The sequence below is a fragment of the Vigna radiata genome, chromosome 10 (assembly GCF_000741045.1).
Source record: "Vigna radiata var. radiata cultivar VC1973A chromosome 10, Vradiata_ver6, whole genome shotgun sequence".
Taxonomy (NCBI): Eukaryota; Viridiplantae; Streptophyta; class Magnoliopsida; order Fabales; family Fabaceae; genus Vigna; species Vigna radiata.
In genome coordinates this window covers 8,996,641-9,010,776 of record NC_028360.1, presented here as the reverse complement: position 1 = coordinate 9,010,776, position 14,136 = coordinate 8,996,641, and the positions used below count along the sequence as shown (strand labels likewise).

Below are 14,136 nucleotides of genomic sequence, written 5' to 3'. Positions count from 1 at the left end.
AATAATCTCCTTCTGGGGCACACCACAGTAAGAAAGAAACAGAGATCAGTGCTTGCTTTGCTTAGTTAACGCTGTGAAGTTGCGTTCCACCTACTCTTTTTAGTCTCTTTATCTTTATTCTTCTTCTGTTCTAACGCCCCCACCCTACACCCTTCTCTCCTATCAACCTTCCTTTGCATTCTTTCTCTCTTTTCCTTTCTTCACTTTCCTCCCTTCTTCACCCTAACTCATTTCATCTTCTTCCTATGAAATGATTCACAAACAGCACCCCTGTTGCACCATCCACCCCCATGCCTTCTTAGCTTCCACCATCATTCGCAATCTCAGAAGCCCTCACAGATTTAGGTAAGTGACCACAAAAGATTCATTCTTTTTCTGCCTTACAACTTATGGCATCATCCATTGCCACCTTCTTCAACAAGTTCCTTTATCTCCTCATCCTCTTCGTCCACCTTGGCTGCTTCATCTTCACCACCACCGCCGGAGGAAAAAAAGCGCCACCATCAAAGAAACGCAAAATCTCGCCCTCATCCCAACCCTCCTCCCCTTCCCACCCAAAATTCAAAACCCACAAAGCCCTGTCCTCTTCTTGGCATTTCATCAAACACCTTCTTTCCACCAAGTCCTGCAAAACCCCCAAAACCGCCACCTCCCAACTATCCCCTCAATCAACCGCCGCCACCTCCACAATCTCCGTCTCCGCCGCAGCAGCACACTCCCTTGTTTCACTAACACAACCCGACCCGGAAAGAAAACCACCCGGGTCTTGTCCCGAATCCGACATTTCCGCCGACACCAACATCTTCTTCCCTCTCCGCAACGACATCTTCCCCTGCACCGCTTGCGGCGAGATCTTCCAGAAACCCAACCTCTTGGAAACCCACCAAACCCTCAAACACGCGGTTTCGGACCTATCTGGATCCGACCCGGGTCACAACATCGTCCAGATCATCTTCAAATCGGGTTGGCCTGAATCCAAACCCTCCCCCACCATAACCCGCATCCTCAAGATCCACAACAGCCCAAAGATCCTCGCGAAGTTCGAGGAGTACCGGGAGGTCGTCAAGTCCAAAGCGGCGCGTCACGGAGCCCTCACGCGCCGCCGCGACGAGCGCTGCATCGCCGACGGGAACGAGCTCATGCGCTTCCACTGCTCCACGTTCCTTTGCGACTTGGGACACAGCGGGGATTCCTCAATATGTTCTCAGCAATTTTGTAATATATGTGGAATTATTAAGTCGGGGTTTTCCCCGAAACTCGACGGAATTGCCACGCTGTCCACCAGCTGGCGTGCACACGTGGCTATACCGGACGACGTGGAACGAGAATTCCGCTTCATGAATGTCAAACGGGCCATGCTCGTTTGTAGGGTGATTGCGGGTCGGGTTGGATCCGATTCAGACGACGCCGAAAAAGCTGATGGTGGTTTTGATTCGGTAATGGCGAGGTCAGAGACTGGGGTTTACACGCGGCTTGACGAGGAGGAGTTGTTGGTGTTTAATCCTAGGGCTGTTCTTCCTTGCTTCGTGATTGTGTATACTGTGTGACGTGATGAATTCAATGGCTGTGATGAAGATGATTATGTGAGCTCCGTCGATCCAACGGTGGATTGTAATTTTAATTTGGCTGTCTTTTGTAGCTAAGACATGTTCTTTTTTTTTTTTTTTTGGTTTTTCATAATCTGGGTTATTATTAGACCCCTGTGCACGAAATTGTGTGCATTAAATTGACACATTATGGTATAGAAATTGAATGTGGTGTATCTAAGACTTTTCGTGAATTCCTCTTGGTTGTGTTACTAGCTACTAGGTTTTTTTTCTTTCTTTTTTTCTTTAATTTCTCTTCTTAAGTTAATGATTTTCTTGAATTTGGTATATTTAATGTATGAGAAAATTTTAAAGTTTAACTGTTAATAAAGTTTAATTCAATTTCATAAAATTTATATTATATATTACCTTTGGTTGATGATGTAATTAACTAACGTTGTTTGGTTTGTTTGTTTCGTAGGTTTTGAATGATTCCTAACTTGTGAAAAGTTAAAAAGCAATTTGATGCAGAAGAGGATGCCCTAATTTTCCATTTTTGTTTTTAATGAATGAGTTGTTAGTCTCAAACGCTTGGTTTTGATTAGCTATGTGAACTAGCGGAAGCAAGCCATAATTGAAACATTGATTTTGAAGCATGCAGGTGTTGGCGTATTTGTAATGACTTCCAAGGTTTTTGCTATATGAAGAACATTTAGGTTTGATTTGCTTTCTCAACAACTTCACAAAAACTACCTGCATCTTTGGTTTTCTTCTTCTTTTAAGATTTTCGGGATATAAACAAAGGATAATAATATTTTGACAACACTTTTTGACAACTTTTTTAACAACGGGACACGTGTTATCATTTTATTTATCTATTTGAATTTATATTTAAAAAATATTTAAAATAGATCAATCACAAGCTGCCACGTTGTCAAAAAATTGTTAAAAAAATGTTGTTAAAAAAAGTTTTTCCAAAACAAAATTTATTTTTCTATATACATAAAAGACTTTTATATGTCAATTACTAGTATTATACATCCTTTCTAATTAACGTTATCTCTCACACAAACTTTGCAAATAGATATAAAAAGAGCTAAAAGAAATTTCACAACCTTGAATAATTTAATCGTGTGAAATTATATTCAAACACTTATTTATTTTTTTCCTTATTGGACCAATTATCTATGAATATAGTGTGGAAAACGAGGAGAGGTTGTTTTAGACTTTTAGATAAATATTCCCTCTTTTGAAAGTTTGGCAAAGGAAATAACTATCAACTCTATCATGTCATCTTCTAACTTTCCTCCCCAACCTAAATTTTATAAATATTTCAAAATTAAAAGTTGTCTCACAAATAGATAAAGGAGTTTAATAAATTCACCATTAACAATTTTTTAACCATATAATAATTATTATTTTATTAGTATGTATATTTCATACGAATCAATCACAAGTTTTCGGGTTTTAAAAAAATTGTCAATAATTAAAACAACAGTTTTCTCCCTTAACTAATATTGATAACCATTGAAAGCGCCAATTTTATTAAAACATGTATGGTTATTAACAAAATAAATGTTTAAACAAATAAAACATTTACAATATGTATAAAAAATTTATAGCTAGGGTAAATGCGTGTTTGGTAGTGTCCACATTTAATGCAAAATCACGTCAGAGAAAACACAAAAATAATTATAAGAATTGCTTTGAAGATTCAATTTCAATAACATCACATGTTCTATAACACCCTTGGAAAACTTGCTCTCAAACACATGGTGAAACTTATGACTAAAAAATTCTCTTAACAATTGTTTTTTTAACATTATTTTTATTACGTTCTATTTTAAAAAGAACAATTTTTTATTTCTTAAAAATTAAATTATATCTATTTCTTAAAAAAGAGATTAAAAAAAACTGTTTTATAACATTTATTCTAAATTTGCTTAATTATTAGGATGTAGAAATACATGTGTATGTTGCTGTTCCATTATTTTAGGTGTTTTTTTTTCTAAACTATAAACCTAATTTATGCAGACCAAATAACGTAAAAGATTTTTTTTTTCTCACACTTATAGCTTTAAATTAATCTGAAATTTTTATTATTTTCTCTTTCGGCTTCATATAGGTACTTTTTTTTTATAGTCTTCTGTTCAAAAACTGTCTTTTATTATATCAAAAGAAGATTGATTATCTTAAAATAAGTTATCAATAAATTTATCCCAAAAAAAAACTAATTTTTATCATAACATATTATAAGAATATTCAATAATAATGCTTGTAACATCCCAAAAAATATAGATTTAAACAACTATATAATTATTTTAAGGAGTTAACAAAAACAATAATAAAAAACAGGGGAGAATAAGCAAAAGGAAGAGAAAAGGAATATGAATATCATATAGAACTTGAAACTGTACAGAAACTAGAAGTCTGATTATAATATACAAGCTGAGACTAAACTGTACTACATAAAAGGCTGATACCGAACTGTTACAAAACAACATATACAAAAGACACTGAACGGTTTTCTAAGAATTTAAAAATAACTATAGCCTACTGACCAGACGGTCCTACACTATCTTCGGGCTGAACGATTTGCAATGCTTCCTCCAAAATTTGCAATGCTTCCTCCAAGGAATCTTCGAAAATCGCCCTCTGCTCACATCCATTAGATGATCATTGCAGTGAAAAGAACAACCGAACGGTAATTACCGATCGGCAACATAGACAAGACAGAAAATAAGGGTAAGCTTACGTAATTTAAATAATCAATTTCAATCATACATTAAAAACATAACAACCGAATCAAATAACCATCATATAAGTACAACAATAAGAAGACCGAACGGTAAATCATAATAACCAACCACTTTTGACACTGTCCGGACTGCATGAACCATGTAGTTACGACGCTTGTGCACCCGGGTGGACCTGGCTGGGATACACTCAACAGACCGCCACCCGAGGTTAGTCTAGTGGAGCTACCTCGGTATAGAAATACCCTGAGGCTAAAGGACCTCCTGTCATTCCCACACATGAGTTACCCTCCTCTACATGAGGAGGAGTAATCACAGAATATCAGGATAAGCGACAGCTTAACTTAGCCAAGTTCATACTTTACCATTCAATTTCAATCATGAGACATTCCTCCTTGGAATTCTCTTAAACGATCATAACATTTCTCACCCTTCTCATTTCATATCATCCAAATCCCATAGTCTTATTCAGAAACAATTCTTTAATACATAGAAGATAGTTTAAGGAATTGACCGAACGATCAGATACCGAGGAGAAAACTGATATATAAAAAAAGTACTTTAGGAAGTGACCGAACGGTCAAACACTGAAGGAAGCCGAATACTTATTTAAGACCGAGCAAATCTTATATAGATAATTTATGAAAATGGTCGAACGTTCAACAACTTGTTAACTTTAAGGAAATTGAATACTTTTTAGCTTGGGCCGATTGCCTTAAAATAAAAGGAGTTCTCTTCAATAAACGAAGTGTCAGTACAAGACCGAACACTCTTTGGGAAATCAAGTGTCAGTATAAGATCGAACACTCTTCAAAAGAAATATTATTAATATAAAAACCGAGTATTTCAAAGACTAAGTGCTAGTATAAGACCGAACACTTAAATGACCAAATGATAGTCTATGACCGAGCACTTCAAGACCGAGTACTCTTTAAAGAATATTTTGAATATAATCACCGAGTACTTAGTCTATGATCGAGTACCTCCTAAGACTAGCTAAGCAAATTAGTAAAGTTTCAGTATAAGTGTTATAAGACTTATCGGTCATCAACTGATTTCCTACAGAGGGAATTCAGCCAAGACCGATCGTTTTGGGGAAAACCGAACGATCCTAATGACCCTCGATTATAGTTCCAGAATTTCACTAAGCTCAACAGATTTATAACTAAGTTCATACCAAAAAATCAAACATGAAATGCACACAACAACATACCATACTTCAAAAATCATCAATCATATACTCATTAAATCATGCATCCATTCATATAAAATAGTCATAATTAAATTTTATAAGCTTCCCTTACCTCTAAATCCCGCTAGCTTCTAAGTCCTTGACAACACTACTTCTATGGCTTCAAACTCAAAGTGGTTCAAATGAAAATCTGATCGGTGCAACTAAAAGAGCTTGTCACCGGGAAGGATTAATCTGAAAGGGGTTTAGTGATCGAAGGAGAAAAGAGGTGAGAAAACTTAGAGAGAAGGTGGAGAATTTTAGAAAGAAGAGGAGAAAAATGGTGGATTCTGGAAAACTGATCTGAAGAAGGGTTGCATTCAGAAAGTGACACTAATTTTCAAAATCCCATCTTAAATATGGTTTCTCAAAAACCGAACGGTCCACTCCCTACTTGCCACCTGTCTTCCACTTTCTGAAAATCCACACCTTCCTTGCTGCCACACAATTTCCAATGGGTGGGAAATTAAATGGAAGTGATACTTTGTCCCCCACTATCCTAGGAATTTATTGGGACGTGACAATGCTTATAATCAAATTTATGAAATAAATCCATTTCATAACTTTTCCCACCAAAAGCTTGATGAAATAGTGGGTTTTGCCATGATATGATCGCTTGTAATACTTAAACAATTATGGTAGATTTGCTTAAATAGCAAAATCTAATTAATCGCTTTATTCCTTTAATCGCTTTGTCAAAGAATAGCATCACATCATTACTTCAAGAAGAAGAATAAGAAGAATAAGAATAATACATCAGATCAAGAACAAATTACAAAATCTTTTACTGGAATTAACAGGCCTTATAATATCTCAAGAATTACAATATGTTTTAATAAAAAAAATCTATATAGTTATATTGTATTGATTCTCACAAACTTGATATATAGGTTATTGTAACTTGTAAGGTATAATGTTATCAAGATATCTTGGCTCTTGCAAAGAGTACACCAGCAAAAAGACCTGAAAAGAGAGTGCAACTTTTTGTTTAAGATTGAAGGGAAGCAGTCATTACCAAATAAAGAAAAAAGTGAAGTGATTCTTAATGAATTTACCAAACAAAATGCTGAACAAATTTGATACACTGAGAGGAACTTTGAACACCAAAATGCCAGCAATAGAGATTGGAATCTTGTTCAAGGAGCCTACAAGACTGTAAAACATACACAAACTCATTAGACAGAACTCAAATCACAGAAACATGGTAAAGAGTTTTAGTTTGTTCACTGAAATCTTTGCATTCTTTTTGCCCCCATAAGAAATCACTGAACATATTCCTGTGACTTTTGGCAAGACTACATCTATGCATTATTGAATTTCTACTCCACAAAAGTACCTATAAGTTGTAGGGCCAGTTTGATGCAAGAACCACATTGAGGTGAAGCTGATGGAGAGTCCAATCATTCCACTGGCTGTTGCAACCACCCAAAACATCGGCAGCTTAATGACGTCGCTGGAAATCGAGAGGAAAACAATGGTGAGGAGGTAAAAGGGATGATTGAATTCTGAAGAAGAGAAACACATTCACTCACGCATGTATTACATAATGCCACTCGCCAGAAAGGAGAATCAAGGTGATGGCAAAAGGTAGGGACAATAAATTGTTCAGCAACACCATTGACAACTCTTTAAGAGATCCAGATTTTGTTGACTTTTTTGCTTCATCCATAACCCACCTAAGAGTAAGCTGCCGCACAAAGGAAAAAAGATAATCAAAGCTTGGATTGAATACAACTGAAATTTGATCCAATGAAGGTTCTCATTCTCAAAACCATCAATCCTGGCATCAAACTGATCAGACATGAAACAAAGGATAAATAGACATACTGAATAGCTTGCAGTAAGAACGCAGTTGATAATCTGCCAGGCATAACCAACTGTATCAAAGGAGAGATCTGTAATGCCAGCACTGACAGCAGAGATAATCTGTATGAATTTTGTATTGAGAAGCAACAAATACTTCAGAAACTAAAATGAGCAATAGCTAATATGACTTCTTAGCAATTTAGTGAACAGCATGGACTGTTCAAGATTAATCATACAACTTGACCAATTAATGAGACTATCAGCATTTTCTTTTCCATGATTTCTGACATGATGAAGCAGCAAATGTTGTCGAATTAGTCAGGCATACAAATGTCAGAACAAAGAGATGTTTCAAACACATTGCATTACCAAGGATTGTTGCACTTGCATCATGAAGTATCCAGCATGTTTCACCTGGATTAAACTAAAACTTACAATTTTTGAACTTACTGCTAGAAGTACATGAAGTTTTCATATAAGAAGAATACAAGATGATTTAGTCATCTAATGGAGTCAGTAGGTGTTATTGAACACATGGTCCTGACCTGTAACTAAACTCAATTTGTCTGAAAATAACAGCACATGAACAAGTACTATCTAAGAGTGCCATTTACCATCATAAACATTGCTGTCCAAACTTTGGGATTCTGACGTTTCCGAAATAAATATAATTCTCCAATTGCCGTTAAGATGTTTGTCACGTTCTTGAGAATTGTCACCATGGCAACATTTATGTATTTCAAACTGAAAAGAAAAATGATCCAGAAGACGTAAGTGTAGATAGGAGCCACGATCATTGGCTAACACAGAGAGTAGTGGAGCAACAGCAACATAGAAGAACTAGTCCTTTCAAAAGTGTCTTACTAAGCAGGTTCAACATGTTCTTTGATGTTAACAAAGATAATACCTATACATGCCTGAGACAAGCATGCCAATAAAGACCACATTGACAGGGATCCAGACCCTGATCAGCCTCCAGCTAAGCTTTTCAACCGCAACTCTACCAGAGAGAACCAAAAGAACAACAACCAGAGTACTGATGAAGTTCTGCAAGGTATAAGGAAGAATAATGACCACACAATTGTTGATTTTTCGTTTACAACAGGCTCCAGGAAAGAAGTTAGGCAAGAAGCAGTGAGACTATCATTGTTTAGAATTATAATCTGATTAGAAATTCAGAACCTCTTGCCATCATTTAACACTCTCACTGAGAAAGGAGAAGGATAAAGACCAGCTTACTTGATAAAGCATCAACGATACTCCCGCATTGAAATTATAACCTGATAGAACAATTTTGTTCAACATTATCATGGAGCAAGAAGAAATGCAATAAGCTGCTCCAGATATAAGAGGTCCAGACTTCTTGGCTGATCCAAGCAAATGATGTCTTTCCTCCTCATCAAGACTGACATTATCACTGATTGTAGCCTTATTTGCTTTCAGAAGAAATCTGCTTGTAAAGGTGAATGTATTCCACGTATTACTTAAGCACCACTATTATTTAATAAATCACCAATCATGGTATACAAGGTTAAACATGCACCCAAAACCCACAATTTAAAACAAGATATTTCAACCACCTAAAAACCAGATCATATATCATAGAACAATTGAGTGAAATGAATTCTAAATAACTGATATGAACATTAAATCTTGTGAGCAAAATTTACAGTGACAAAGCAAATAAAGGAAAATGCACGAATGCATAGAGATTTATTTCACACCTATCATTCAAAGCTCTGCGTTCTGCGTTTGTAGCAAAGTTGTTGATTGACAGGTTTCCTTGTTTGCGAACTGTGTGCATGGCATTAGTCCTTTCGTCTAGTAATTTTTCCGATATCATGCGCCCTCCTAACCCTGGTTCTTCAGGGTCATGCTGATAAATAATGTCTAACTTAAAATCAGACGACATTTCATTAACCTGAACATAGGAAAAAAGTGACAAAAAGAAGTCAGACAAGATGGAACAGTTACATTTGATGCAAATTCTCGAGTAGAGTAACGAGAAAATCACAAATTCAACAAAAAAACTATACAAGAATGCTGAGAAAAGTAACTTCTACACTACAAAAGAATGAAAATCTTGAATGATGGTTTTAATTTATGTTTCACTCTCTGAACACAATATCTGAATTATAAATACAGTTTAAATCAAATTGGAACAGTTGATTATAGGGGGGAGTACCTGAAAATATTTCCACCAACAAACAATCTACAATGAAGTTCATCGACTAGAAGAGCTATTTCATCTTCCAACAGAAATTCATTTCATAGTTAATAAAAACGATTTCAACCTTAAACCATGCGATGCCCCATGCAATTCTCAATTTCCAATAAAACAGTAACCAACACAGTTATGAACAAAGACCATGATGAAATGGAAGCGGCCATTCAGCAAATAAATGGGCACCAAAGCAAAAAAAATAATGATTACAAAACGAAAACAGCAGCAAAAACAGGGGGAATTCAAAACCTCCAGAAGAAAGAAAACAAGTGGGGTTGGTTCTCACTTGTGCACAGGATAACTACCATACGCAGAGTGTCCGCAGTGAGATCATTCAAAAAGATTCAAACTTGAACTAAATGAGGAGTGTCCACATGGAAAAAAAGGTGAGAAAATTTGCAGGGGAATGGAGAAGCCGCACTTACTACCCAGTTGCGGAAAAAGGAAAGTGAGGAAATAAAAGTTAAAACTTTTTGAAGAACACGCAAAGGGAAGAGCAATTAAGGTGATAGTGTGAAGCGGAGGTTCCATGTGGGAGAGAAGCGGTAATGAAGTAGAATAATGAAGATGGAGCGGATTCCCAGGGCTCCCAAGTCAACCTGAATGAAGGTGCCATGAAGATGGCTTGAAGAAGAAGTGAAGTGAGTGAAATGGGTTTTCGTATGAATGAATGTAACCATTTCAAGGTTTTTCCTTTCTTTAAGGAAGACAGACGTGCCAACGTCACATCCACAAACTCTTCAAACCTTAAACAAAATTAAAAAAAAAATTAAGATCAAATTAAAAAAAGAATACTATAACTAAATTAAATAAACTCAATCAACTAAGTTAATATTTGGATTAAATATATTTTTGGTCTTTAACTTTTATTGAAAATTAGAATTAGTTTTTTTTCAAAACTTTGGTCTAATTTAGTCTCTTAACTTTAGAAATGTATGAATTTAGTTAGTTTAACCAAATTTTGTTAACTTTATTTGATGTTTCAAATGCTTTTCTCAGTTAACATTGATACAAAAATGTATCAAACAATGTAAACAACTCAGATGCTATAATGAGACGTGCTTGAAACATAAAATAAACATAACAAAATTTAGTCAAAAGAACTAAATTCTTACATTTTTAAAGTTGAGGCACTAAATTAGGCGAAAGTTTTAAAGAGGGACTAATTCCAATTTTCATTTAAAGTAGGGACCAAAAATATATTTAACCCTTAATATTTAAACCTGAAAAAGGGATTATTGCTAGCTCACAAAAAGACTTTCTTAATAAATCATAATAACAACACTACATTAAATACATAGGTAGTCTAAGGTCTCAATGTTGATATTTAGGCATTTCTACCATATTGATTTAAAGAGCATGATGTATTTATTGGGTTTACTTAAACCTTCCTCCATTGATCATTGATGTATGCATTTGTTGAGTGAACCAAGATAAGAAAACTATTAAGGTTTAAAGTTAATTATTAATAGTATGATAAATGTTTATTTCAAACACAAAAGTCTATTAACAATAGTTTCACGGATTAATGTTAAGATTAAATTTTGATATTATTTAAGTTCGTGTCTTTATGTTCGTTGCTCCTAAGAGCAACCTTTATTGTTTAGGTTTTTCTGTTTTACAGCTATTATTGTTTCTGTTAGTGATTATTTGAGATCCCCCTCACCGGAACCCTATATATAAAAGGGACTTCCGGTATTTTCAAGTTGTAAGAACAGATACACAAGAATAAATAGTTTTGAGTTATGTTTTCTCTTATCTCTGTTCGGGTGCTTTTCTTCTCTTCTTGTTTCGTTCCGCTCCATTTCGGTGGTCGTTCTCTTTCTTGCTCTGTCGGTGTGCCTCCATGGAAAGCTCTCGAGTTCTGCTTCTCGCACATGACTCACACTCCTCAATCTCACCTAACATCTGACGCCACGAAGCTTCTCGAGGAAGTGTTTCTTTTGCATCTTGGGTTAAGAGGCCTTTGGGCCTATGTCACATATTTTGGGCCGGTTTTAATATGGCATCAGAGCAGGTCCAGAACCTGTTCTGCCTCTGTTTCCACTGCATTCTTTGTTAATGTTTTCTTGGTGTTCTTTTATTATTTGCTGCTTCTGCCACTGCATCTATGGATCAAGTCAACAACCCTTCCAATCCTTATTAACCTCCACCCGGGAGAAAACCCAGGTATTTCGCTCATCTCACAGATTCCTGATGAATCAAATTATACTTCTTGGAAGAAGTATGAGAAGGGCATTACTATCCAAGAACAAACTAAAGTTTATATATGGAGAGATCAAGAAACCACAAAGAGAGGATCCTCTTTATGATCCTTGGGAAAGAAATAACATGATGGTGTTGTCTTGGATTATCAAGACTCTCTCGGTTCAAATAGCAGAAAGTGTTGTTTATGTTGAAGACGCTCAAGAATTATGGGAAGAGTTAAAAGAGAGATTTTCAAAAGGAGATCATTTTAAATTCTCAGATTTGCTGCAAGAAATACATTCCATCAAGCAAGGAGAAAGAAGCGTGAATCAATATTTCACTGATTTGAAAATACTATGGGAGGAGTTGGAATTTCTAAGACCCATTCCACGTTGTAGTTGCAAAATTCCTTGAAGTTGTGATCTATCTAAAGCTGCCCACAAATACAGGGAAATAGAACATGTAATATGTTTCCTAAAAGGCCTAAACGACTGTTATAACACTGTTAGGACACAAATTCTATTGATGGAGCCCCCACCAAATATTAATCGCGTCTTTTCCCTCATCATACAACAAGAAAGGCAGGAGAAACATGATTCTGGGCCAACTGGTCAAACTGAAATCAAGATTCTTGCCAACAATACTAACAGACAAAGCAACTAGAAGAGTGATCAAAATTGGAAAGACCATGGGCGTGGCTTTCCTAGTCGCGGCCAAGGAAGGGCGAAAGGAAGAAATCCGAATCAAGGAAAACAATGTTCTTATTGTCATAAAATGAATCATATTATTGACGAATGTTATTCAAAACATGGATATCCTCCATGGTACAAAAGGAGCGACAACAATGGACAAAACAATACAGGATAGAATGAGTGGGGATCCACAAGTGCCTGCACTGCTTCTACAGAATCACAGAATAATCAGCAAAACAACATCAACACCATTCAAAGCTCCTTCACCCCAGAACATATGAAAAAATTACTGGAAATGCTTGACAAGACAAAAATATCTTCACATAGCATCAGTCAAATGCATAAAGATATCACAGAAGATAAACAAGGTATGTTTTCATGGACCATGGACACAGGAGTCACAGATCACGTAACTCATAACAAAGATTTATTCACAACTTTTAATAAAATCAAACCTATATCTGTTAGATTGTCAAATAACTCTACTGTCACAGCCCATTATGCTGGAACCGTGCAAGTCTCTCATAATTTCATTATTTTCAACGTTTTATACATACCATAATTTACTTTCAACTTAATATCTGTCCAATCTTTGATCAGAGACACAAATTGCACACTAACTTTCTCTTCTGAGCTGTGTGAAATCCAGGACAGAACCACATTGAAGATGATTGGATGTGCTAAGGTGTACAAAGGGCTCTACTACTTGCAATCTATTGGAAAGAACCTGAAATCTAGCTTTGTTTTCTCTTATGAACATGTAAAAATAAATTTGTGGTACTATAGGCTAGGCCATCCAGGACATAAAGTTGTTGAAAGAATATGCAAAGAGTTTCCTTATGTTCAAACTGATTCAAATAGTGCTTGTGATATTTGTCATTATGCAAAGCAACACAAATTGCCATTCTCTAAACATAATTCCATGTCTGCTAATTGTTTTGATGTTATACACTGTGATATTTGGGGTCCTATCTCCATCCCTTCTATACATGGGCACAGATATTTCCTTACTATTGTTGATGATTGTAGTAGGCACACTTGGGGTTTTCTTATGCACAATAAGGGCCAAACCAGAGAACTTTTACAGTCTTTTATCTTGAAAACCAAAACCCAATTTAATAAGACTATCAAAATAATCAGAACCGACAATGGCCCATAATTTAATTGTCCCAACATTTATAATACACATGGCATAGAACATCAAACTAGCTGTGTAGAAACTCCACAACAAAATTCTGTTGTGGAGCGAAAATGCCAACATATATTGAATGTTACTCGTAGTTTGGTTTTTCAATCTAATATTCCTTATGCCTATTGGTCTTATGCTCTATCTCACGCCATATACTTAATAAATAGATTGCCTTCGCCAGTTATTAAGGATAGAACTCCTTATGATGTTTTGAACTATGATTCCCCGACTTATCTTAATCTAAGGGTTTTTGGGTGCTTATCCTTTGCCTCTACTTTGGAAAATAACAAAAGCAAACTTGATTCTAGGACCAGAAAAGGGATTTTCCTAGGATATAAAAATGGAGTAAAAGGATACATTATTCTTGATATTAACACTAGGGAAATTTTTATCAGTAGGAATGTGATATTTTATGAAGATATTTTTGCCTATAAAAGTAAACAAGGAAATAATGGTAACTGCAATGAAAATGAAGAATGTACATCTTTTCTGTCTAATTTTCCTTGCAGCCAGAGAGAGTCTCAA

General features: G+C 35.6%; 2 protein-coding genes across 6 annotated transcripts; one reads left to right on the top strand and one right to left on the bottom strand.

Annotated features, from left to right (window-relative positions):
• The first annotated feature begins 269 nt into the window (after positions 1 to 269).
• LOC106774494 lies at positions 270 to 2,245 on the top strand. The gene is made up of 2 exons (XM_014661510.2): positions 270 to 1,583; positions 2,008 to 2,245. Exon 1 carries the CDS (start codon positions 390 to 392, stop codon positions 1,545 to 1,547), a length of 1,158 nt encoding a protein of 385 aa, XP_014516996.1. The 5' UTR covers positions 270 to 389; the 3' UTR covers positions 1,548 to 1,583; positions 2,008 to 2,245.
• A 4,031-nt stretch (positions 2,246 to 6,276) lies between these two features.
• On the bottom strand, positions 6,277 to 10,234 carry LOC106775263 (GDP-mannose transporter GONST2). 5 transcript variants are annotated; one of them, XM_014662361.2, is made up of 10 exons: positions 9,793 to 10,234; positions 9,044 to 9,240; positions 8,559 to 8,769; positions 8,227 to 8,366; positions 7,934 to 8,063; positions 7,341 to 7,439; positions 7,046 to 7,200; positions 6,850 to 6,966; positions 6,569 to 6,666; positions 6,277 to 6,476 (listed from the first exon to the last, which is right to left on the bottom strand). In XM_014662361.2, the coding sequence occupies exons 2-10, from the start codon at positions 9,229 to 9,231 to the stop codon at positions 6,433 to 6,435; spliced, it is 1,182 nt and encodes a 393-aa protein (XP_014517847.1). In that variant the 5' UTR covers positions 9,232 to 9,240; positions 9,793 to 10,234; the 3' UTR covers positions 6,277 to 6,432. The 5 variants fall into 5 exon arrangements, with proteins under 5 accessions (XP_014517847.1, XP_014517846.1, XP_022642855.1 ...); XM_014662360.2 differs by having other exon boundaries at positions 9,830 to 10,233; XM_022787134.1 differs by lacking the exon at positions 9,793 to 10,234 and adding an exon at positions 9,614 to 9,771.
• Between the last annotated feature and the right edge of the window lie 3,902 nt (positions 10,235 to 14,136).